At 44.9% G+C, this 25,701-nt stretch overlaps 1 protein-coding gene across 5 annotated transcripts; it reads left to right on the forward strand.

The window, feature by feature from the left end:
* The first annotated feature begins 904 nt into the window (after positions 1 to 904).
* On the forward strand, positions 905 to 25,676 carry LOC111252273 (chromatin remodeling protein domino-like). Of its 5 annotated transcripts, XM_086992081.1 has the most exons (15): positions 912 to 2,261; positions 2,658 to 3,556; positions 5,704 to 8,956; positions 9,206 to 9,547; positions 9,806 to 10,346; positions 10,658 to 11,462; positions 11,656 to 11,889; positions 12,194 to 12,325; positions 12,584 to 12,709; positions 18,169 to 18,207; positions 18,616 to 19,143; positions 19,360 to 19,753; positions 20,046 to 20,641; positions 21,828 to 22,359; positions 22,597 to 25,676. In XM_086992081.1, exons 3-15 carry the CDS (start codon positions 5,716 to 5,718, stop codon positions 23,829 to 23,831), a joined length of 8,745 nt encoding a protein of 2,914 aa, XP_086848207.1. In that variant the 5' UTR covers positions 912 to 2,261; positions 2,658 to 3,556; positions 5,704 to 5,715; the 3' UTR covers positions 23,832 to 25,676. The 5 variants fall into 5 exon arrangements, with proteins under 5 accessions (XP_022665573.1, XP_086848207.1, XP_022665574.1 ...); XM_022809838.2 differs by lacking the exon at positions 2,658 to 3,556 and having other exon boundaries at positions 905 to 1,062; XM_022809839.2 differs by lacking the exon at positions 2,658 to 3,556.
* Positions 25,677 to 25,701: the final 25 nt, after the last annotated feature.

Consider the following 25,701-nt stretch of genomic DNA (forward strand, 5'->3'; position numbering starts at 1 on the left):
TCGACTAAAAGTGTGCTCTTGATGCTGCCTGTGTGAAAGAAGAACGTAATTTTTTATTGACGTTACGGGATCGATATTCGATTTTCGTCTATATTTTACTTTTATTGCTAAATCCATGGTCAAACAACAAGCGCAATCAGATCCTTGTTAATACTAATACGAAAAGAGTCTCACGATTTTCTCAACTTTGTGCCTCACGTCTACCTGAATCTATTGTTGTTATAATGCAATATTTATTATTATTAATCTGTATTAAAAATATTGAGAGCCGGTAGATTCAGAGCATGCGCAACGCTATAGGTTAATGACGGCAAATTCTTGTGTACAGCTGCGACATCTTTGGTTTTTTGAGAAAGGTTGTTTTGAAAAAAAGTTTGTCAGTTTTCTCTTTTTATTGAATTGTGTCATGTAATGCGGAACAAAGTTGCTTCGATTCGTTGCTATTTACTTTTTGGCTCGCATAGAGAAAAAAATCACGACATATGTATATTTCAAAAACGTTTAAAATAGCCATAGCTTTAAATAGAGTTTCATCACCTCTCCGTTGTATTTATTCTGTATCAAGGTGATGCGAATATATCATACTAAGTCCTATTGAGGACCATGCAGGCTTGGTCAGATACGAAATGAAAGTCAAATTATACAGAAACATTTACGTACGGCTCTATTTTGTGGCAAAACAAGCCCGAACTCGCATTCTCTCCATTTGCCCGCCAAACATTTGAAAGCTTGCCGCCATAAACTCAACAAACAAAAGAACAGATTTCTTCTATTTTCTCGAACATTTTATGTCAAATTTCTCACTAGATGTTCTCTGTTGAGTAACTTGGCTCAACTGTGAAAGATCCATTGAAATACGTCGACGAATTTCCAACAAAAAATCACCCAGAAATGAAGCCAGTGAACAGGCCGCATCGTCGGAGCGTCCATCGACAATGCTAGGTTCGGTGTGGAGTGTAGCTGGGGTGTGACTCGAAATCCGCGAAAATCGACGTTCATTTTGTCGAAATATCACCTAACGGCATACGTGCAATGAACTAGGCGAACGTGCCCGTCGAACAGGTGGGTAACCCCAATGAAAACCTGAATGGGTCGATCTCAAAAGTGAGCTTTTTCGTTCGCGACCAATTGCCACCAGTGATCAACCAATCAACCCCCCCCCCTACTTGGCGACAGTGTCTGCCTGGCTACCTTTCTGCCAGCAGTCGAGTGTCGTCTATATCGTGTGGAGGCCTAGCAAAAATGGCGGCTTCCTGAGCGACGCTTCGCTCAACCGACGTAAGCCCTTGCAGCGGAGTCGTGTGTTGTTTGTGCCGTCCTTTATGTAGCTTCTACGCCCAGTGCGTTTAGTTAGTCGTGCTGCGTTCTGTTCAGACTGGTAGAAGCAGTAACGCCGGCAGCCGCAGACAGCGGTACATTTTATGCATTTCGTCCCGACGGTTCGGCGGCGACGGCTGGCTATAGCGAGCGCCAATTACTTTCTGTACGTATGTAGGTATGAACGTGTCGCGTGCTGCACGTCGCCTAAGAACGTCGTCGATCAATAAGGGTCAAGAGGCGCGTGTGTGACCAGGTAGATTTGTGCTCGAGTGCTACGATTGTGTTGCTCGTGATGAAAACCTGGCAAATTTGGTGGTCTCAACCACGAAGAGCTGCTGGTTGAACGATTGATGGGCTGTTCCTGCTGCGGTTGTCGATCGGCAAAGGGACAGAAGCGATATAAAAGGGAGTTTTTTTTCTGGTTGTAGTGCTGCTTACGGCTGCAGCGGCGCCCGTAGTGATGACGCCAGGCCAGCAACAACTCGACAAGACCGCGATCTCTATCAGACTCAAAATGCTGTGTGCGGCTCGTGATACACTAATTGATGTAATAGTTACGTTCGGAAATTGCAAATTAGAGTAATATGAAGCAAAAGAAATTCTAAGCGCACGGGAAGCAGAAAACTAGCAACCATTAGAGGGTGTTTTACCGCTCTTAAGTGATCATTCCGTCATCATCATTTGTCTAAACCCGCCATGCGATACTATTTAAGGCAGTTTTTCTACTGGAGACAACCAAACGTAACTTATTCGCCCCGCTTGAATTTCGACTCTCTTGATGAATACTACCGAACAAAAGCAAGATCTCCGCTGCTGGTGACGGCAGCCACTAATTTACCTATGCGATCGAGCAGCGAGAGAAAAATTAGGTGGGACCCTCGCTGTCTGGTACCTGTATTGTGTCAGCATCTCCCAGCGTCGAAACAGCACAATATATAAAAGCAAGTATCTGAGAGTCGTCACACCTAAATCGAAAGTTTTGATAAAGGCCTACTTGTCTTGTTCTAATTTTTTTGTCATCGACATCTACTCTAGTAATTTCAAGCGTTTTTTTTAGTTGTTTTATTCTTAATTCAACAGCTTACCAGTTAAGTATATGCAGGTCAGAGTAACTATCCTAATTAAACGAAACGCAAACTGGCCTTTAAATAAAGTTAATCTCTACGTTGATATACCACAAACAAAAGCACTCCTCATATCCAGATCTATGAATCATTGCTGAGCATTTGTTAGTGATAACTGTTGATGTGAACTTCGTGTGGATGTTGCACAGAGAGTAACAAACGTGTCTTTTCCACCAGACGAAAGAGATCATTTACGTTCTGTTTTGTGCGCAGGTCGAATCTGTACCGCAAACGTGTTAGTCCCGAATAAATATAAAGAATATGGCCGAATGCGTGTTCAAACGATTGTTTTTCTAGTAGAGGGAAAGATCGTCAGTCGTGAAGTTGATGCTCAGCATGCGCCGAAGTTACCGGCGTCATCTTGTAGACAAAAAAATAACAGACCAGACCATCAAAGAACGACAACAATAACAACAACTACAACAACAAGCGCATTGAATAATACTTATAAGAATAAACTCAACTAAACTTGTACATGTGTTGGGAAGTGGGTGCGACATTTTGATGCGTGTGCTTCGAATACTGTTCGCGTATTCTAATTTAACATGTGAAGGAAACTATTGTGTGACACCCTTTCGTTTTAATCTCTAATAAACACATTTGTGTCTTTCCCAAGCTCAAGACCATGCTTAAGTCGTCGTTCTATTAAAAAGATGCTGTGTAAAAGACCTAACTGTTGTGTGTGGGGCTCATGATGTTAGTATCGTTCGATAATCTACAGTGAACCGGTGTGTGTGGTGAGAGTGCGGCCGTACGCATTCATGCTGTAGATTGAGATATCTTCCAAGAGACCAAAAAAAGTTTGGCATTGGAAGTGCCTTTCTGGTGAAACATTTGTAGTTTGGCCCCATTTATAGGAAAGGTGTGTCGATCAAAACAAACTCAAACCTGCGAATACCTGCTGTTGTTTCGCGCTTTCCAGCGTTCTTGTGTGTGTCAAGAGAGCAACCCGCTCCTGTCTGTCATTGTTGTAACCGTCATTGTTTGAAGTGGGGACTAGTTTCTCTATCTGACTTGGCTAGTGGGCGAAAAGCCCAATTTGTCGGAGCTGCAGAGTCACCGACTCTGAACTGGGTGAACCGTTTTTGGTGGCGCTGTGAAGGCCGCACAAGGTGTGTGCGTTGTTGAGTGTGTGTGTGCGTGTGTATGTACTTCTGTGCATTGTAACATTCGACTATCAGAATTGCTCGGGTTTTTTGGGTCCTGTTGAACCCAGAAACTTTAGAAACAAGGAAAACTTGGTCTTAATTAATTTTTTAACGAAGGTATGCAAGCATAAAGGACCTGCGGTTATAGCTGAATGACACTGGTGTTCTTATACTACCTCGAAGTTCCGATAAACGAAAAGGAGGTATTTATTCAACGAACGTGTGCGTAAAAATGCGACCTGTCTGTATTTCTTTTTGGTTGTACACGGACAAAGCAAAAAAGCGTACAGTCCTTACTTGTTGTTGTTTGGGCTGGAAAAAAAAAGCTAGACTAGGCTTCATTTTTTCGCAACGGTATTTTGAGGATTCTAAAAACATGTGTAAATAGTATCTCTTTATTCGCCTGCCATGGCTAATAACGATATTACCTTTTTTTTTGTTAAGTGCCTCATTTGACGAATCTACGAGTTAACTATTATAATTTATAATCTTCGACCATGGACAAAACGTTGGCTAATGTGCGTGTATAGCGTCAATGTAAATTAGACCTAACGCGTTCGCTGAAGGTTACCAACGTCTGTAAATGCTGTTTAACTCGTTTGGCAAATTGAACAATAGGTTAATATGAAACAATACAAGAAGTTCGTAGAAAAGTGCATCTCGTGAACTAGGTAGCGCATGAATTCACTTCGGCTTCTTCTTCTGGGGATTGTTCGGGGGTTAATTTTTATCCTAGACCGGCTGAACGTACTGCTGTAGTGATAGATGTAGGCGTAATTCTGTGCAACGAAGCTAAACATTTTTTTAGTAATAATTTTCGTCGTATTTTTGACCGGAGATCTGGGCTAGATACCCGTGCAAGAAAATGCCTCCGATGCATCCATTTGTTTTGAAGTGAATAAGGTAGTAATGTTCTTGTAATGGCATGTTTTGAGTTTTACACATGGTGCCATATTAAACCGTTGCTTTAGGCAGCTAGCTGCACAGCACGAAAGGAAGAATGATATCGCCCGGTTTTAAGTCTGGATCACTTCGCACGTCGCTAAGTTTAGTAAGCAAACACGTTACTACTTGCAATAGAAGTTATGCGATAGCTATCGGTATACGTTGTACCGCTTTATAATTGAAAATACCGTATAGACATGCCTGCTCCCGAAAGTAAAGCAGCTATTGTTGTAAATTTGTGACTAGCTAAAATTTTATTAGCGTAAATTAATGTTAAACTTATAAGGTTAAACAGCTTAAGGCTTTGGTCAATTGTTCCCACTAGGTGTTAGTTAAAATGGCGAGAGCAGCGGTCGGAACCCTTGGAGAACTAAAGTTTGATGCTGTTCAAGTTGAAGCAGATGTCACCAATATATTTTACATAGCACTTCGAAGTTAGAAAGTACACCTCTACGGGGGTTCAGCTCATATACAGCCATTTGCGAGGGTTGGTGGATCTACGAAAAGGCGTTTCTAATTCCCAAACATAGTTTACCCCTTGACTAAGACCACCAACGTTCATTCCTATTAATTTAGTTTGCATTCAGTTGTCAGCACTAAGCATGTCGTATACCTCCTTATCTTTTTTCCTGTGAAACTCGTTCAATGCAATTTACGGCTGAATCGAAATGATGGGTGAAATTTTGGGGAAAAGCAAAACTCATTGTAATTCTACCTATTTACTTGAAGGGTTAATTTGCTTATTTAATTACCTTGTGCCATTAGTTTTAGATACGGCACCTAAATGTTCAAAAAATTTAATCCCCAAAAGCAATTCCCAGCAAAGAAACCCATTGGAACCTTTTTCTACCTTTAGAGTTAGCTTAAATTTGCTATAACGTTATCTAGCTGCTAGTTGAGAAAAATTTTAAATCAAAGGGAAATATAATCAATCGATCGAAGCGATTATCTGAACTAAAATGCTACCACAAAAGTGCAGTACCTAATATTTACTGAATAAGTGGCTGCATGCCAGGGAAAACAGGCACCGTTGGGGGAGAGGGGTGGAGATACATAGCACCATTTTAACGTTCCATTTTAACGTTCCTCGTAAATGCGTAGGCGTTATGAATCTTAATTTTAACAACGTGTATAACCTGTGCGTTGTTTTTTCTTATTTCTTTTAGCTATCCCTTGCCATGAGCTGCCATGCGGCGAAGGCACTTGCAGTAAAAACGGCAAGCGACACTCCAGAGGCGGCTGCCACTGTTTCCAGCCAGAACAATCAAACAGTTCCGCCGGCGAGCGCCGCAGACGATCACGACGCGCACACCTCCAGTTCTCCTGGTCAGCCCCAAAGCCAGACACAGACCGCGGCGGAGACGGCGGAACGCGATGTGGCCACGGCCGGGGATGCGAAGCCGCATGCCGACGGGGAGATCGGCGCGACAATTAAACGTACAAGCGCACAAGTTATCTCGAAGGACGAACCTCTAGCGGTGAAAAAGCGCCGTGTCATCGAACTCAAGACAGCCGAGTTGTTAGGCAATAAAGACAAATATTACGATAATCTAGGTGAGATCTACTTTCTGAAGGATGGCGGCCAACTCATGGATCTGCTCGGGTGGCTGCGGAAACCTACGCCGTCGTACCTCGAGTACTTGCGTACGAGGTTACTCGATCCAGTCGAAGACGAACCCCAGCGAATACTTAACGTGAAGGCGAGCAGCGACGGTGGTCGGGGGGTTCGAATCGGCACGCCGGTGGCGACTCCACCAGCGACCCCTATCCTGACCCTAGGCGGCAGGGCAACGGGTAGGGAGATCCGAGATCACCATCACCATAATGCCAGCGCTACCAATCATGGACATAGCGGTAGCAATGCGTCCGTTCCGAGCGACGGTCGCACCTCGCCGTCGATCAGCGTCTGTAGCGGGGACGAGCTGGCTGAGCGCGCTAAGCACGAAGCGCACGTGTTACAGCGGGTCGCGGCCTTGCGCAAGGTCGGGCTTTGGGCCCAGCAGAGGCTGCCAAAGGTGCAGGAGCCTCCGCGGGCGAAGGCTCACTGGGACTACCTACTTGAGGAGATGAAATGGATGAGTAACGATTTCGCTCAGGAACGCAAGCTGAAGAAAGCGATCGCCCGCAAGTGCGCCCGAATGTGTCAAAAGTATCATCAGGAGAAGGAACTGCGTGCTCAGCGGGCAGAGCGCGACGAGCAGCAGCGTATTCGCAAGCTCGCCGCAACAATCGCCAAAGATGTGAAGACGTTCTGGTCAAACGCGGAGAAGTTGCTCGAGTTCCGTATCCATACGAAGGTCGCTGCCAAGCGGAAGGAGGCGCTCGATCTTCAGCTGAATCTTTTGGTTGATCGGACGGAGAAATTTTCAGATCAGATTCGAGACAAGTTGGCCGTCGATACGCCATCAGGAACAGCGGCCCCGTCAGTGGCCGACACGATGTCCGATGTCCAGGAACGAGACAACGACGACGACTTCGTTGAAGACTCGTCCGAAGAAGATGATGAAGAAACAATTGCCAAGCAGGAGCGACGAGAGAAAGTCGATCATAAGCAGGAGCTAAACGAGCTGGAAGGTGATAACGCGCTGTCAGTTGAGGAGCTATTAGCGAAATACTATTCGCAACATGAGGATGCCAGGGAGACGGGAGACCGAAGCGGCACGCCAAGCGACGAATCAATGGATGAGGACGTTGACGACGATGACAATGGAGGTGATGAAGATGATGAAGACAATGAAGAAGACGATGATGATGATGAGGAAAGTGCTGAGGAAAATGGAAAGGACGAAGTGATGGAGGATGGTGCCAGCCAACGGATGGATGCTAGTGAAAATGCTGATGCTGAGACGCAAGATAAGGATAAGACAATTAGTATGTCATCAGATGCTACTGAAATTAAAGAAAAGCCTCAGGTAGTCGAAAGTTGTAAAGAGCACACAGGAGGTACAGATACCCCAGAAGAGGACGAGGATAAACTGGGTGGGCTAACTGCCGTAGCGGAAAAGTTTCAGCCGAAAGGACTAGATCTGGCAACGGCACAAGTAAAAACGCCGGTACCGTTCCTTTTGAAGCATACACTTCGTGAGTATCAGCATGTTGGCCTTGACTGGTTGGTGGCGATGTGCGAGCAAAGGTTGAACGGAATCCTGGCCGACGAGATGGGTCTAGGCAAAACGATACAGACTATCTCGCTACTGGCGCATCTCGCATGTGAACGCGGCGTATGGGGGCCACATCTGGTTGTTGTGCCGACGTCCGTCATGCTCAACTGGGAGATGGAGTTCAAAAAGTGGTGTCCAGGTTTTAAGATCCTCACATATTACGGGTCGGTGAAGGAGCGCAAGGCTAAAAGAATCGGTTGGACAAAAAAGAATACCTTTCATGTCTGCATTACATCATATAAACTGGTCGTTCAAGACCATGCGGCGTTTCGGCGAAAACCGTGGTATTACTTGATTCTCGACGAAGCGCAAAATATCAAGAATTTCAAGAGTCAACGATGGCAGCTACTGGTCAACTTCCAAGCAGAGCGGCGTCTACTCTTAACGGGCACCCCTCTACAAAATACCCTGATGGAACTGTGGTCTCTGATGCACTTTCTAATGCCGCACCTGTTCGAATCTCACAAGGAGTTCCGGGAATGGTTCGCAAACCCGCTTACCGGCATGGTGGAAGGCTCGAGCGAGTACAACGAAGCTCTCGTCAAGCGCCTGCACAGGGTGCTCCGACCGTTTCTGTTGCGTCGTCTGAAAAGCGAAGTCGAGCAACAAATGCCGCAGAAATACGAGCATATCCTAATGTGCCGATTGTCAAAGCGGCAGCGATTCCTCTACGATGATTTTATGTCACAGGGCAAAACCCGTGAGACTTTAGCGTCGGGCAAACTACTAAGTGTGTTAAACGTACTTATGCAGTTGCGAAAGGTATGCAATCACCCTGCTCTCTTTGAGCCGCGACCTGTATCATCACCTTTCCGCATGGAGGGGCTTGTCTATCGTGTACCTTCACTGCTTCTGCATATGGAAAGCCCTTTAAAAACGCTGTTCGCATCACTAAACTTGCACCTGGCAGATCTTGAACTCGTGTTGACAGCATTTGCGGCTCACCGGATCAAAAAGTTCCAGACTACGCCACAATACATCGAAGGCGCCGAAAACCACCCGGCGACACCTCCACGATGCCCCAGTGGCAAAATTCGTTTGCACATCCGAACGACCACAACGCCGGCAACCGCACAGGTCCCTCGGCCACCTGTGCTGGCGCAAGTGGGGACAACAGCTGGACGCGTTGTTAGTGGACAGCTACGTGCAGCTTCGACCTCGCAAACCGGCCGTATTGTTATGCTGGGACAACGACCTGATGCTGCTCAAGGACAGACCACACATGCGCAGCCAGTCACATTCCAACTTGTACAAAAAGGTAAGCTTTAAATGATTTCTTTTTCAAAAGAACGGTTTTTATGAGCTATACGTCTCTTAGGATCACGTGCAGGCAACTTAATGTTATTGAACGTAGTGTTAATCGCTGCGCGTTGCACAGCTACGACAGGTCATTTTGTTTCTCAGTGATAATTTTTGTAACATATAACGGGTTAGAGGCATAGTTACATCATGGTAGCTCATCAATTGACATTGTTTTGACTGCATAATATTACTGAATGGTTTTCAGCCCAAGGAGGTCAAGCGGGCCAGCTGGGAACTCCGCAATCTCCGATGACGCTTCACGTCCAACAAACAGGAACCTCCCGTACGGCAACCGGTGCACTTCACCGCATTGTGCAGACGACTTCCGGCCAACATATTCTATTAACGACAGCACCCCAACCTGCAACAGGCGCAACTACAGCTGGAACAACAGCTGCGGCCGCAATCCGGCCTGGGGGTTTGGTTCGAATGCCCGTAGCCGGAGCAGGCCAGGTGCAAACAGCTCAGAACCCGGCTCTTCAGGCCGTACAGTCTCAACGACCTCAAAGTTTGCTAAGTCCGCACAAACCAGTTGTGACAACAGTCGGTAAGTACTCGCTTTCACACGATCTGGTCATTACGACAACCGCCATTCAAGCTAATTTGTCGACATTGTAAAAAACAAATGATTCTGATTTCGTTATGTAGCACTGAATTTCATCAAGACCTCCTGAAACTTAGGTAGCTGAATTGAAAGTCCAAACTTCAGCAGCATGCATCAACCTCTGTAGGTTTCACACGTACGCACGGACTATATGAATGTTCTTGTTGTCCACCACCCTTTACATTTACACCTCCATTGCAGGAAGCTCAGTCGGAGTGATTCCGCAAACTATAGCGTCACGACCACCTACGCCGGTAGCAGCTGGTACGCCGCCACGAAGCATTATAGCGACGACGAGCCATGCCCTCGTCGCCGGCCAAAAGACCACAACCGGGGGTCAAATGGCTCTTACGGGAGCTGCCAGCGCAGCGTCCGCCGTTGCTGCACAACGTAAAGTGGCGGCTGCGGTAGCGTCATCAGCAGCAGCAGCCGGTGGCGCCGTCGGAGGTTCTGGTGTCGCAACCACTGGTGGAGAGAAAACGCCATTTTTCATCGATAGTCTCGAAAAGAAGCGACGGACTATCTACCAGGGAAAACTGAAATTGTTAGGTCGGATCAATAACATGCGATGTGCTCCGGGTCCCGTGTATGGCCAAGACCTTATTGAAGCTGTATCAGTGACGAACCTGGAGGACAGGGTGCCGCCAACACCGCCCAAACGAGTGGCTCCACTTCAGACTCCGTATCCCGAGGAGGTTCCTGAACACGCCGTGCGTCGCGCCCCTTATGGAACTGGTGTAGGGTGAGTTAGCTTAGTTTTGTTGTTTTATCAATAGCCTTACAAATAAGACTCAAAACCAAAGAACCTATTAAACGCTGCCGCGTGTTCGGCGATGCAAATGTCTGGTGTAATAAAGCCTAGCTTGTTAGGGCACGAATAAAAGCTATAATCCACAATACAACTCAACTGTTATGCTTATTTTAGATCTTATAAGCCGAGCACTAACGATCCATTGGCCATTTTGTTTATTATTATAAGGTTAACATAATTTATCAGCAAGCCTTAATTGTCGAGTGCTTCTAAAATTCATAATTATGTCTAATTCTTTACAGTCACCTTTACACTCAGAATATCCACTCGCACACATCGTGGTGGAGTGACACAAACGCTCTCCGAGAGCTGGTGCCTTCGCCCGACCTTCTTTGGGAGCAGTACGAAGCTCAGTGGAATCAGTTTTTATGTATTCACCCGCGAGTTAGTGCACCTCCCATCGAAATGCACGCGTCCCATCCGCCCCCTCATCTCATAAACGGCTGGCGTCAAGCCGAGGCTCGAATGCGTCAAGAACTTCGACCCAAGCTCGATCTATTGGCGCGCATCGGAGCTCGCCAACAGACACAATTCCCTGACCGCCGTCTGATTCAGTTCGACTGCGGTAAGCTCCAAACATTAGACCAGCTGCTTGTGCAGCTGAAGTCGGGTGGACATCGAGTCCTAATCTTCACACAGATGGCCCGTATGCTTGATGTACTGGAGGAGTTCCTCACGATGCATGGTCACACGTATCTTCGGCTTGACGGCGCCACGGACATCGAACAGCGGCAGGTGCTGGTTGAGCGATTTAATTCGGATAAGCGTCTGTTCTGTTTCATACTGTCGACACGATCCGGTGGTGTGGGACTCAATCTGACGGGCGCCGACACTGTTGTCTTCTATGACTCCGACTGGAATCCCACAATGGACGCACAGGCGCAGGATCGCTGTCATCGCATCGGTCAGACCCGTGATGTCCACATTTATCGTTTGGTCAGCGAACGCACTGTCGAAGAGAACATTCTACGGAAAGCTAACCAAAAACGAATGCTTGGCGAGTTGGCGATCGAGGGCGGCAACTTCACCACGAGCTTCTTCCGATCAGTATGCACTTTTATCTAGTTTTGCATTCACGTGTATATCGTGCAGCAATACAACGTATTCGGAGTATTGACAGTTTTAGCAGTTGTTTTTTGTAGGCGTTGCAATGTGGCAGTCGCGTAGTTATACAGCGTACTACGATTGAATCTCTGTAATGTAAGACTGTACATAAATATACATATGTTCGTTATTTCAGAATACGATAACCGATCTGTTCGAGGACCAGACAATCGAATGCACCACTGTCAAAAAAGAGGTATCAGAAGAGGAGGAAACGCCGATGACAAGTGCTGAATTGCGTCGCGAACAGGAGGACTTTGAGAGAACTCTAAATCAAGTAGAGGAAGAGGCGGATGCAAAGGCAGCTAAACGGGCACGCGCTGAAGCGTCCGCGGATTTAGCCGAGTTCGATGAGGAAATTGCCTATCAGGTTCGTAGTTCTCATATTGTCGATAATGATCGTGATGAACCATTGGGTGATCGGGCAAATGCAATAGACCGAATGACTTTAGGGACAATCTGTGTCTGCTATTAAGGGAGGGTTATTTGTACTCGTCTGTGGAATACTATGGAATTCGTCATTGTAGGATCTTAGATATCGGCTTCTTAAGCTAAGAAGCTTCTTTAGCAGTATACACATGTGCAGAAAAACCAGCTGCGTCGTGCAATGCACGCAGCAGTGCTTTGTCACAGATCATTACTATAACAAGGCGTGTTATTGTTATTATCTTTAGGAGAATCGTAATCTTGGAACAGAGGAGACTGAAGAGGAACGAGTACTAATGAGCCAGTTGAATAATGTTGAAAAGTACGCGCTCCGATTCCTCGAGACCCAGCACGACTTCGAGGATCTTAAACAAGCAGAGGTAAAATTATTTGTCTTGAAACATAGAAAAAACTAAATTGTCTTTCTCTAAAAGATGTGAAGACCATATGTCTGATTGAAATCTCCGTTATCCGTTAGCAGCCAAAATTTTCTGCATCTATCAATCTCATATGACAGAATCGCACAAAACGTTTTGATAAAAATTAAAAAAAAAAACTGATTTTAACGCCGTCATATTCACCTTTTACTCTCCCGTGCTTTTTGTGACGCTGACATTTCGATCGAATATCGTCTACAGGAGCAAGTCGAAGCTCAGAAACGTGAGTGGATGCTGAATCGACTCCAGAGCCAGAAGGAGCGCGAAGAGGCTATGAAGGAAACGCCGCCACTGATCAGCTATAAGCGGCCGCACAGTCCACAAGAGGTGAAATCGAACGGGAAGCCGGCTTCTACAGCAGCAACCACACTTGCTCATAACAACAACAATAATCACCATAAGAACAATAGATATGGAAACAGTGCTAGGCATTATAACAGCAGACGACATAGTACCAACAGTAACACAAGCAACAACAGCAGTAACACAAACCACAACACCCACACCATGTCAAAGCGACCTCGCAGAGGGGGGGGGAAGGTCCGGCTACAACAGCAGCAACAGCGAGTTCCGAGCAGATCGCCGTCGAAACGCATGAGCGGGCGGCTAGTAGCAGCCGCGGCGGCTGCGGCAGCTGCGGCTAACGCTACCCGGAGCAGACGCCGTAATCATTCCAATGGTGATGATGATGATCGTGATGACGATGAAGGTGATAGCGGAGATGAGGACAGTGAGGATGACGGCGAGGAGGATGAAGATGATGATGACGACGCCAGCAGCGTCGAAATCATCACAGGGGGACAACCTCCTAGACGGAGACGTGGCGCTGGGGTTGCCGGAGAAGCGAACAATAACCACACAACAACGGCAACAGCTACAACAGGCTATGGGGCAGCTGCAATCGAAAGAAAGAGGGGAGCTGCGGGTGTGGTGGCGGAGGGGCGTAAACGCACAAGGCAGGGGGCAACTACGCAAGCGGAAAGACACAACGGCTCGCCTAGAAATAACGGCTCTGCGAGGTCGGCACATGTAAATAGTTAGCTAGCTTAAAATGAAAGCTAAAACAAAACACACAAGACATATGGAACAGAGGTGGAAAAAATAAGCGGGGTAATAAACAATGAATTGGAGTGAGGGGGAGGGGGATGTTGAATTGAACAAAATGGGTTGAAGGATGAAGAGGACGCTAGATAGAGTGAGGATATGGAAGCAGCAGCTGTTGGTGAAAAAACCAAATTGGAAAAAAGCCAATGCATTAAATGCTGTCGCTGTTTTATTGTTGTGAACTGCAAATTCGTGATATGGCATTATGAACAACAACAACCACAACAACAACAGTGCAGAGGTAGCGGGAGAGGTGGTCAAGTCGAAACGACCTATTCATTCAGCGTAATCCCGTGGCAATGCCGATTCTGTGAGCCGATATTTGAATCTTGAGCTGCTTGGTTTGAGCCGACTTCATTTCTCTGAAACGGACTTTTCCAGAACAAAACGTGCTTTGTCGATCTTGTATGACGTTCTCAGTTGCCCCTCGTGATTCTTCTTTGAAAAAACGAACTTACCCATAATGGTCTGGTAAATATGCATTACGTTGAAAGCCATCTTGGTACTGTTTAACTTAGAGAAAGCAACAAAAATTGCTCCAACAATTTGACAAAGTGGTATTAAATAACATGAATGAAATGGTGAAACAATGGTTCCACGTGCAAAATTACGGCGAAATGAATAATGGATGATATTTTTGTTACGCTTTTAAAGAACCGCTTGCTGTAACTTTGTCAACAGCGAATGCCTAGTTTGTGCTAGGTGATGTTGAAAAGACAAATTATTAAACCTGCGGTGTTTTGGCATGGTAAAAAATTCTGACTAATTTCCGATGGCCCGGAAATAAGGTGTATTACTTGCGTACCTCAAGGTAGCACAGTGAACTCGCTTTATTTTTCTTTATCGAAATCACATTCGTTGCCTAAAAACAGCAGACGAGGCGACACGGAGTGATAATAATGGTCTAACGCTTTTGTAAAATTTTAGTATTATGAGTATTACCATCATGAGTTGCCGTATGGTTACGTAGCAATGTATAGATTAATAATGGTCCAATTTAAAATGATAATGAAAAATAACATTACAAATATTAGTAACTATAGCAATAATATGCCTGCTGCGGTTACGCTAATCAAATTTGGAACATCTTCTCTCTGCGTGACAACGGACGTTTGGGGTCATCGTCACCGCCATCGTCAAATCCTAGCAAACCATAACATATGGTTTGCGTTTGTTAGCTTTTGATAACAGTTACATATATTATGGTGGACATGGTACCATATCTGAGATATCCGTCTATTTATATTAGCACTAGTACTATTATTATATGGTTACTACTTCGACGTTTCTTTTAATTTCAACACAACAAGATACCGCTTTATAAGCAATTGTATATACGCGCAGGAGAGCTAGCAGAAAAGATGAAGTGAAGATAACACCGAGGGCAGCAACAAACTAGTATATGGATTATTGCTGGTTTGCAGTTGTAAATTAATAATATTATATATTTAATTAATGATATAATACACTACTACTACTAATAACAATAATACTAATTAATGAAAATTATTACTAACAAATTCAGCGAGGGAAGAAGAAAGAATTAAACGCGCGTGTGTGGCTAGGTAGACTAAAGACAGAGGTCACGTAAATGGGGGATTCCACCAGATTGCCATGATACATATAGAAAATTCTATTTTTCTCATACCAACTAACCAGACGAATGAACGATACAGAGAAACAACATTTCTACAGCCGATGGATACCACGAGCTGGCAGGGGGAACGAACAGAAAAGGGTCTGATAGAGAGAGGAAGTATTTGGCGACATTTTAATAGCATTGCTATTTGCCCCGCTTTGCCCTGTATCTGAGGGTTGCTGTTTACGTGGTCGTATGGTCAGGTGGCAAGAAAGAGAGCGAGAGAGAGCAAGCGAATGCGTGTAACGATTTAGAGTGAAGTGTTCAGTAGATCTACCTCGGACAAAAAAGGGCAGGCAATTAAAGAAAAGTTGGTGCTTCCCCAACTTTTGTCCGTAGTTTTGCCAGTGTCGTTCCGCTTATACCCGCCCCATCTGTACAAAGAGATGAGTGAATAATATTGACGAATATATATATATATAAGGAGTATAAATAGATGAATGAACAATTGATTGAATGGGCGAATAGAATAGCGGTGGTGACATACAGACACACCTACACACAAGAATTAAATAGATAACGTAACCGAATATTAGCCAATGCTGGTATAATATAATAGATTTTATGGTGGCAAAAAGGATAAATAACACGTGTATGAGAATAAGCACAAACAGGTGAAGCAATTTGAAAGTTAAAAATTCCGTGTGTCCCTGAAAAACGACGTTGGAGTAAACATAACTCAGATAACAAATGCATGATGATGGACTAAAGTCGTTGCTAGTGGATGCCGATCGAAGGCGTGTGCAGCAAGCAAGCTGAGAGATATCTCGCATCATAACGCGCGTATCCAAGAGTGATTAAATATTGATAATTAAAAATGTACAACAAGGTTAGGAAATTCGTTTAATTCCGTTAAACTGAGTGTCACAAGTGGTCATTAAATATCATCGAGAATATGGATGCGGTTTCGACTCAGAGACAGATGCACGTAAACAGGGAATTTCATGCGACAGACACACGCCATAGAAACACAGGAATACTGATGAGCTGTGTCTGTGGGAGGGACAGACAAAAACAGACAAAATATATAACAGTAATAAAAACAACAAACAAAGCAAGGGACTAACTAAGGGCCGAAAGGAAGGAGTCGATGCGCTGTGGCCACTTTCCACGGCAAAGTGTTGAGTTGTAATAATAACAATGATGATGATGGTAATTGAATAAAGTGATGAAGTGTAGGTGGTATTGTGTACGATCTGGTGTTGTGTGCTGTGCTTCTCTCACGGTGGTCACTGCAGGACGACCAGGCCGGTCGGTTGCCTCTCCCCCGCTTGCACTAGCAAAAATCACAAGTCAACTATTCGTCATCAAATAAAATACATATATATATATATGTATATATATATATATATATAATGCTTATAATGATCTTCTACAATACAAATAAAAAAATCTGAAAATTCAAACGGTTTATTGATCAGGAATAAAAGCGGCAGTAACAAGTCAGCCTAGTCATTAACATGGTCACATCATATCGGTTCTCACACACAGAATAATTTGGTTCATCTTTCTCACTGAATCAACGCAAGCGTTAAAGTCCTCTCGCAGTTTCTACCGAGGGAGGGGCACACTGGCACACCCGCCTGGTCGTCCTGAGTTCGTTCGGTTGTTTGCCTATTCCCAGTTGGGTCTTTAGGACCCACCCGGAAAGCCGCAGGTTTATCTTCAGCGAAACCTGAAACAGCGATGTACCTGCCGCTGTACGGAGTAACTATCTATGGATCTGATTTACAATAATTTGATTTATGATCAATCGCCAACCAGCGCCGAATCTCGCGAACATGGCTGTTTCATTTGGCGGCTGTTGATCTCATACTACCGATTGACTGAACTGTTGATATACCAGACATACATCCGATTGCGGTAGAGTTTTGGATTCATGTTAATTTGACACTGAAGACGATGTTTAGGTCAAATTTGCTGCATTCTGAGAATGCTGTCTCCTGGGAAGTAGGCAAAAATCGAATGAACACAGGTATGTAGGTAGTTAGAGAAGAATTCTATGATTTAGATCGCCTTTAATTATTTCATTTCAAGAACTTATGGTCTTAAAGCATTTTAATATAGGAACAACCGAAGGTCGAAAATCGGACCTTAAAATATCTTACTCTAAAATACTTCTCTTAGAGGTCCAAAAAATAATTGATCTTAATATATTGATAAAGGTTTTCAATTTATTTTGTAGAACTCTAAATTTTGTTAAACGAATTGTATCTGCGCCTGCTTTTGAAATTGACCACCACAATTTTTGTAAGACATGAGGAAATTATTTTGGACACTAGGTCATTGAAGAGATAATCCTTCTACGAATCTTCTATAAGTTTTGTGGTCGATTACCCATCAAGTTTACTGCATTGTCGAAACAAAATTATGGGTTGAGTATCTGATTTAGTGTCAATATATAGGGCTATCGAATCATGCGTATGGACTGGAATTGAACTTGCCTATAATGAAGTTGTCATTCTTACATTACGGCCTGCATTTGTACGCCCGAGAAGTTTTCTGTCTGCTTTGCCCCTGACGGTTTTCGTTGCCGCTGTTTCAGTAACGAATAGTTGGTCGAGTCGTAGTAGGAACGAGATATTCTTTATGCCTTTTATGTTATTAAAATCGAAATTTCCTCAACATTATGCCTGTTAGAAGAGCTAACCACATGGTGGCAAAGGTATGTGGACCGCTTAATAAGCGGTGTAACCCGATGGCGGACTGCATCTATACCGCACTCAGTTGTGGGTGGTTCGTTTTCGACTATTCTATATCGAATATTAACGCCAACGTTCCACTTCGTATCCTAGTGATCTCTGCAAATTCCTTTTTAGCTAAATTGTTCACGGTAAATTTTGCGCAATGTTGCCGTGCTGAAATATATTTCTTTACCCGTTCGGCCATATATCTGGCCTGGAAATACTTAGATGTACCCAAAAATATGTTTCCTACAGGTGTTACACAACAATAGCAACAACAACGAATATCTGATAGATGTTAAAGAGCCTTTAATTACAACCGAGTCACGTATTGTAACACGTGCTTGCTCACCTTGCAGGCATTTTTGGGCCTACGGGATAGCACAGTAGCCTTACCTGTAAGTACCCGTCAGCTTACTGCTTTATCCTAAATACATCTCTAATTTTTAATTAAAAAGGATATATTCTCTATTTTATTTTGAATATATTATAATGTAATTAAGTATTATTACATTAAAAATTAATATAATAATATATAATATAATATTAATAAGTTATCTACAAGTTAATATATAGATTGCGGCTTTGGGATTGCTTCCAATAAGGTGTCTAACAACTATTTTGTCAATGTAACGTATGAGTTGATGTTTTACATGTTCTCCATTGAAAGAGGTCTACCATTATTTATAAATTAGTACCTGATGTGAACACGTTGTATATAGCACATATGCTGATACGTATAGACATACTCGGGTTGCATTGAGGCTGCTTAGTTCTGCAACATTATCTAAACTCAACTGTTTCAGCTTTGGGCACCGCCTACACCGCCGGCTGGAGACGATGATGTTTATGTAGATAATGCCCAACTCTACCTCTATGATAGTGAGCAAATGCCGGAGAATGCTTTGCCACCTGTTTACGTACGTAAAAACGCTTCGAAGCGGTTGCGCACTGACTCCACGGCTTCAGGAACGCCGCTCCTTCGGCGGGGCGGGCTTAGCAAGGCTGGCAGAGCGGAAAGCCACGGCGGGCCAAAATCTCTCTTCGACCGTCCATCCGATGTCCTTGTTAAGCTTCGAAAGGAAGCGAAAATGCTCAAACTCAAACGTCAGCCGCCAACATCCGGTCCGCTTATGGCCCAAAGGACACAGGCGACTCAGCCGCCTATAACTGGACCTGCGGGAAGTCCAACTCCTCCAGGCGCTCCTGCAACTCCAGGTCAACCTACCACTCCAGCAACTTCGACTGGCACTCCTAGAAGACAAGCTGAAACAACTGCTCCTGAGGGCAACCAGGTCGAGTGGACTATCAGTGAGGACTGGGCTATTCTCCAGGTAGGAAACAATCTGCAATGATGAGACCTTCATTACATGAAAAATATTCGTTAAGTCTTTGATCTCATGCTGTGACTGATTCACGTACCTGTCTGTATTAGGTACCTCTTTAATCGTGCATTACTTTAAGAGTATATAAGTACTGAAGAAAATTACTGATAAATCAAACACACCTATTTTCTGTATTTGCTCTTTGTTGTTAATATATTTTTGTAGGTTATTCAACATCTGCAGGAGTTGCCTAGTTCCCTGACAATTCTTTCGCCTGGCCATCTACCGAACTGGGACCTAGTAGCTGATCTGTTAAACTCCTCCGTAGCACGGGTTTACCGCTCACCTAAACAGTGTCGAAATCGGTTCGAGAACGTGCTGGCGCCGCGCGAAGAAGGCCGGCCAAACGCACCGATTACGGCATACGACAAGAAGTCTGTCAAGAAGGCTTTAAAACAGAAGACCGGACGTCTTATTAAAACCGGCTCTCTATTTGCCGCCGATTCCAATGCGTCGTTCAATAACATGTACACAAGCCGATTCGATGTTATCAAGACCGTATCCGTTCACCATGCACCTGCTCTCAGGCCAGTCTTTGCCAACACCGCCCAACCAAATGGTAAGTGCGGATCTTCTGAGCGTTGATTACGTTATCGAGACAATTAATTTTATCAAATTTGTTATTTAGTGATTATATTAACAATACGCTATTAAGATGATCGGTACAGCACAGATCAACTTCATAGCATTACCGATGTTCGGTTTAGACGACTGTAAGGATCTTTTTGTTTTCATCCAGAAGACAAAACGAACAGAGAGACCAAAAGCCCCGCGTTACTCATTTAATACTGCACAAAGACGCTTTCATGTCTCGCCCTGCAAATTTTATCCTTGCATATTCGCGATTATAGGCAGAAACACCAAACATGCGGCGGTCATGGCTGAACATGGGGTGAATTACGACAATCCGCAGCATCCGCAAACGCTGGCCAAACTTCGCGAAGAAAGAGTTCGCAAAGAGAAGGGCACTAAAGCCACAACCGCCGTGACTCAGCAGCAACAGCAACAAGTGCAGCACCAAGTACAACAACCAGCACAAGCACAACAACACCAACAAGCACAACAACAACCGCAGCAACAACAACAACAGCCACAGCAGCAGCAATCACAGCAGTCACAACAGTCGCATGTCCAGCAACAGGCCGGTGCCACAGCAATGGTTTCGGCACCAGCCGTTGCTACCGCCCAGTTCACGACGTCAGGAGTAGTCGCGCGGGCAATGCCGAATGCAGGCGCAACGATTCCGCAAAGCCAAAACAGCGCGACGACTACAACGGGAACATCGATCGTTACGTCGGCTACATCGGTTGCTCACACAACGGTGCCTTCAGTTATGGCCGTAGTGGGTGGGGTCGGTGGGGTAACCTCTGCGCATCAAGTGACTCCGGCCACTGAGGCGCAGAAAATCGTTACCAACGCTCAGCCCCAACCGATTGTAGCGGTAAGAGTGAGTTTCGCCTTTTTTTCTATCTTTTTAAGATAACGTTTGCGTATTTGTTTGTATTTTAGTTAGTCTGTAACGCTATTCGCATATGAGTATGTGAATGTACAATACGAGAAATAGAATGAGTAAAGGCTAGAAAGTTGCTTTGTAGAACTTTCGCCTTTACAGAGGAATAATATCTGTGTTGTTTGGAGCTAACGGCTAACTTTACGATCGTTTTTATCCTCGTTGCTGGTATTTTCTTTGGTAGTGTTTGACGACATTGTATATATACTAGCGTGATGTGGGGGTTAGCTAGTAAGCGTTACAATTAATGGAAAATGGAACAACACGATTACGGTAAAATGTCAAGTTCAGCTCTGTGGGTCCTGCTTGATTTTGCTGTGATTCACAGCCGTCTGCATATGTGTGTACCGAGTTGGAAATGAATATATTAACTCTAGATTATTGGTGTAAAAGACTAGCGCGGCGTTCGATCACACTCAGGTAAGCGTGTTTATTTCCTTTGGAGTAAAAAGATGAGGAAAGCCTTGTGCGTATTCATATCCTTGCTGCCCGCTGGTTAAAGATGTAGATAATAAAGACTAAACGTAAATGCTCGTATTGAAGTGCAACACAGTGAGAACTAGTGCCCACTAATTTAGCCCAAATTAACCAGTGACTTATAGCAACAGGTTAGGCATTAACCATCACAGTTGTTCTTTCTCTAACGAAGTTCCTCAGATTCTCTGCTGTCGATGAGGATTCACTAGACATCTTCAAATAGTCATTCATGCGTTATGTTGAAAATCAGTTTTTTGCTTTCATCAGATCTAATGTTCGATATGAATATTTCGTAGGGATTAATTCGGCTTGCATCGCTGAAACTAACCACGGTGCCTGCTTTATGTGTGTGTATGTGCATTTTGTTCGTGTTTTTTGTCTGTTTTTGTGTTTTTATATTTGTATTCTACCGTCGCCGTTATTACTACTTTTACTATTCTCACCGCAACTATCGCGACCTGTTTCCTCAACAACGGAATCCGCTGGTGGCTGAACATGCGCGTGCCGGCTGAACTCACTTGCCGTGGTGTTGCTTATTCCGGGTACTATTTCGAACCATCATTACCGCCAATAATAATAATGACTATCGACCTTTTTTGACACCGTTTGAATGGCGAATAATTGATTTCACCGAGGTTCGAAACAGTCCTCGACTCCTATTCGCACCACGCAGTTGATGGCAGCCACGCCCGTCGTTTCGGTGACCTCACTATCCCAAGCACAGCTGCAGGCAGCTGCACAACGCAGTATGGCTAACCGTAGCGTGACGCCAAGTCAACAGCTGCAGTTCCAGGCGATTAAACATTCGACGTTGATTCGACAGCAGGGCACAGGAGCAACGGTTCGCACCAGTGGCGAGCCGGGCGGTCAGATGAAACGGATTCAGCAGGTGGTCACGTCCCAGGCGATCAAAGTCACGTCTCAGGTTGCCCCAGGCCAGCTGGTTACGCACACAACACAGGCAGGCGTTGCGAAGGTTGGCCCGCTCGGACAAATCGTCGGACAGGTGGGTCAAACGGTTAAGACGGCGACAGGGGCTCGAACGGTTGTCAACGAGAGCGAGCTTACCCAGTTGTTAAAGCGCAACCAGACTGGCCAGCAAAAGATTCTTGCCACAGGAGCTACACTCGTCAAACCTAGCGGGGTGCCTTTACCCGTGTCAGCGGTCACGGTCACAGGTAACGAAGACGAGTGAGAAAAAATGATTGAGTTATTAAAGGTGTAAAGTTCTTAGAAAAATCAGCAGTCGTAGTCTCCGCACATATGAGGTTGTATATGCGACGCATTATGTGTTTAAAATGTATGGATGTCATCTGGGCCACAGATGAATGGTTTACTTATAGGGGGTGTTCGTGCAAAAATGTCAAAGCGCATGTGTACGTATCTGTTTCATTTGCTATACCTTTTTATTACAGGAATCACGTTACCGGTGGCAGCCGCTACGGCCGCGGCCCAAGCAGCTAAGGGGGGCCCGTCGTCAAGCGGTGGCCAACAACGTATTGTGTTCCAGCAGGTCAAGAAACAGCAGCAACTTCAACAAGGAACCACATCAGGTGCCAAAACAGTCTCGTCAGGCGGGTTGCAAACGACTACAGTGCAAATCGTCCACCAACAGCCGGGTACGTCAGGTATTGGTGGGACGCAAACGCAGAGTTCGCAAGCAATCAAGCCGGTCGCTGTATCACAGATCATCAAGCACGTGCTGCCCAGTGGACAGCAGAGTAACTACGTGTTAACGACAACTAGCTCGGCCGGTAGCAGTACAGCGAGCAGTATGGGCGCAATGGGCGTGACTGGTATGGGCGGATCCGCCCACGCGCAATCGGCACAAACGCAGCTGTTCACCGCGCTACAGCAGGGGGTCAAGTCTGGCGGTGTGGCTACGGTGACCTTGACGGCGCCCTCATCGACGGGCGCGCCCACTCGCATTCTCACGGTGCAAGGTCAACCAAAGGCAGTGCTCGGCAAACAGCACGGCACGGAGACTGCCGTCGTTCAGATACCGATGTCATCGGTCGGCAGCGTCAATCCGATGGCCGTTCAGGCTGCGATTCAGGTTGCCCGAGCCCAGCAAGCAGCCGTGGCCGCCGCCCAGGGTAAGGCGCCCCAAGGTTTACCGTACACGATGCGAATCCGTCATTCGACGCCCCAGCAACATCAAGCAGCTCAGCAGGTAGCCGCTGCACAGGCTGCTGCGCAACAGGCCCAACATCACGCGGTAACGGCTACTACGGCGCAGGCCGTTGCCCAGGTGACGCAGGCTGCTCAGGCTACATCCGTTCAAGCGGCGTCGTCCGCAACCAGTGGCAGCGTGAGTACCAGTAGTGGCGCCGCGGCCGGCCTCGTCACTAGCGTACACCAGACGTCAGCGGCTGGCGCCGGGGGAGGCGCCAGTACGGGAAATACGAGCGGTGCTCAAGTCGTCACTCATCAGGTTGTCACCACACAACAAGTGCAAGCTCAAACACAGAATGTTCAAGCCGTGAGTCAAGCTATTGTTGTACAGCATCAAGCCGCGCATCAAACGATAGTTACGACAACAGCTGCGGCTCAGCAGCAGCAGCAACATCAACAACATCAGCTGGTCTCAACAGCGACAACAGCAACCACGTCGACCAGCAACAATAGCGCACAGCCTCCACAAGGCTAGATCAAGGACGGAGAGGCGACAAAAGGAGTGCACGCTGTGTGTATGAGGCACTACGTAGTTAGAATGATCGAATGAAATCGAATGAAGTTCTAACGTTAATCATTGAAATATCGACGAGTGCGAATGGTATATATGAAGATGAATTTAAATAGGGCAATAGTCCCTAATCGAACGCAAACGCAGAATTTTCCAGGTATCTCAACCAATCAATCAATCGGTATTGTCGTCACCGGGTTGTCCTGACAGACGGTCCTGATGCAGCTAGGCCCAGCTCAGAGCGTTATTGATAGACATAATTAATTCAGCATAGAGTGGTTGTAGGCCGCTGTAGGACGCGTGTCTGAGGATAATTGATGGCAGAGGAAATCGTTGTGGAAAACGAAACGAGACTTGTGCCCGTCTCCGTTGCCACAATCCTATATATGTATAATGATAACAATACTGTGAATTGCTACTACACTAGATTTAGGTATTGAGATGATATTGAGCTCGATTAAGATTTGTGTACTTTTAATTGTAATCGATTGTTTCCATTCGATTGTTAATATTGATCGTGGAAGTCGGCTTGGCTGATGAAGCCGATTAGAATTCTAAGAGAAAAATAATCATTATCGTAATGATAATAAAAATAGTGATAATAGCTGACGACGATTCATATGGAGACAATTTGAATGTGTGCGAGATTGATAGAGAAACAGTTGGCTTAGGCTGGACGTGGCAGTAAGATGTGCATCATACAACGTAGGTGTGTACGCACTATGCCCTTGAATTAATGAAATGCGTATCAGTAGGGCGGCCACTAGAAACACGGCACTGAGATGGGGCAATCACCACAAAAACTTCATGCCCCACAGAAAGACTGTGTTACACTGCAATTAGGTAATTATAATGATGATAATAATAATAATAACAACAACAAAGTTCGTTATGCGATGAGTTAACTTGGTGAATTTATAAACGATGGAAGAAATAACGTCACAGGGGCAGTACAGTAAAATATACAGAAGTATACAAACATACATTTTGACTAGGAAGTAGCACGAAAATGTAATACATACGCTTTAGATAATACGACAGTGATTATAATAACAGTAACTATAACGGTAAGACTGCGATCTAAGGAGTCGAAGAAAAAAGCAAAGCCGTTAATTGACAGGCGCCACTCAAGCAAAGGGTGCCTTTATTGTAGCGATCCCTATTGTGAAAGATCGATTAGCGAAGAAAATACAACGAGTGCGAATTAGGGGAGTTAAAGATACTAAAGTGCGCATGTGCGCCGCCGTAACCCCAACTAATATCGTCCTTGATATCGTGTATGAGACTTTCCCCTTGCTTCATAACAGATAAACAGAAACACAACAAACAACAACTTGAATATATATATATATATATATATATATATATATATATATATATATATATATATAGGGGAGATGAAGCGGTGACGAATTCAATAGGCATAACTATAGATACATCTAGTAAACATTTGAATAAGGTAAGGACAAGAACTCTGTAATATTAGAAATGATGTACAAATAAATATGTTGTAAAGAGACGCAGATTGAGAGGGACTGTGACCCGACTGTGAGTAAAATGGAAACTAGAAACCGACCGAATGGACAGAGAAGACATAGAAAATATAGCGAACGTGTTGCCGAACGAATATTGAATTCCTAACAAATGCGTTAAAAATGGAACAAGAATATATGTGAACAAGGCACATTGGCGCTCTGCACGAACTCAGTTGATAGGCTATCGCCTATCTAGGTCAGGCGATTTTGACTTTCACGAAGCGAAGTCTGAGCTTTTTCATAAAGCAAAACAAAACGAACAAAAAAAAACGAACATGTGTGTTGTTATTTCACAAATA

Source organism: Varroa destructor, unplaced genomic scaffold (assembly GCF_002443255.2).
Source record: "Varroa destructor unplaced genomic scaffold, Vdes_3.0 BEIS01000006.1, whole genome shotgun sequence".
NCBI lineage: Eukaryota > Metazoa > Arthropoda > Arachnida > Mesostigmata > Varroidae > Varroa > Varroa destructor.

Coding starts and splice junctions, on each gene's coding strand:
- LOC111252273 (XM_022809842.2), top strand. CDS start 3,745: ATGACACTGGTGTTCTTATACTACCTCGAAGTTCCGATAAACGAAAAG. Junction 19,754..20,045: donor CAACACCGCCCAACCAAATG/GTAAGTGCGGAT, acceptor TCGCGATTATAG/GCAGAAACACCAAACATGCG. Junction 20,642..21,827: donor AACCGATTGTAGCGGTAAGA/GTGAGTTTCGCC, acceptor GGTTCGAAACAG/TCCTCGACTCCTATTCGCAC.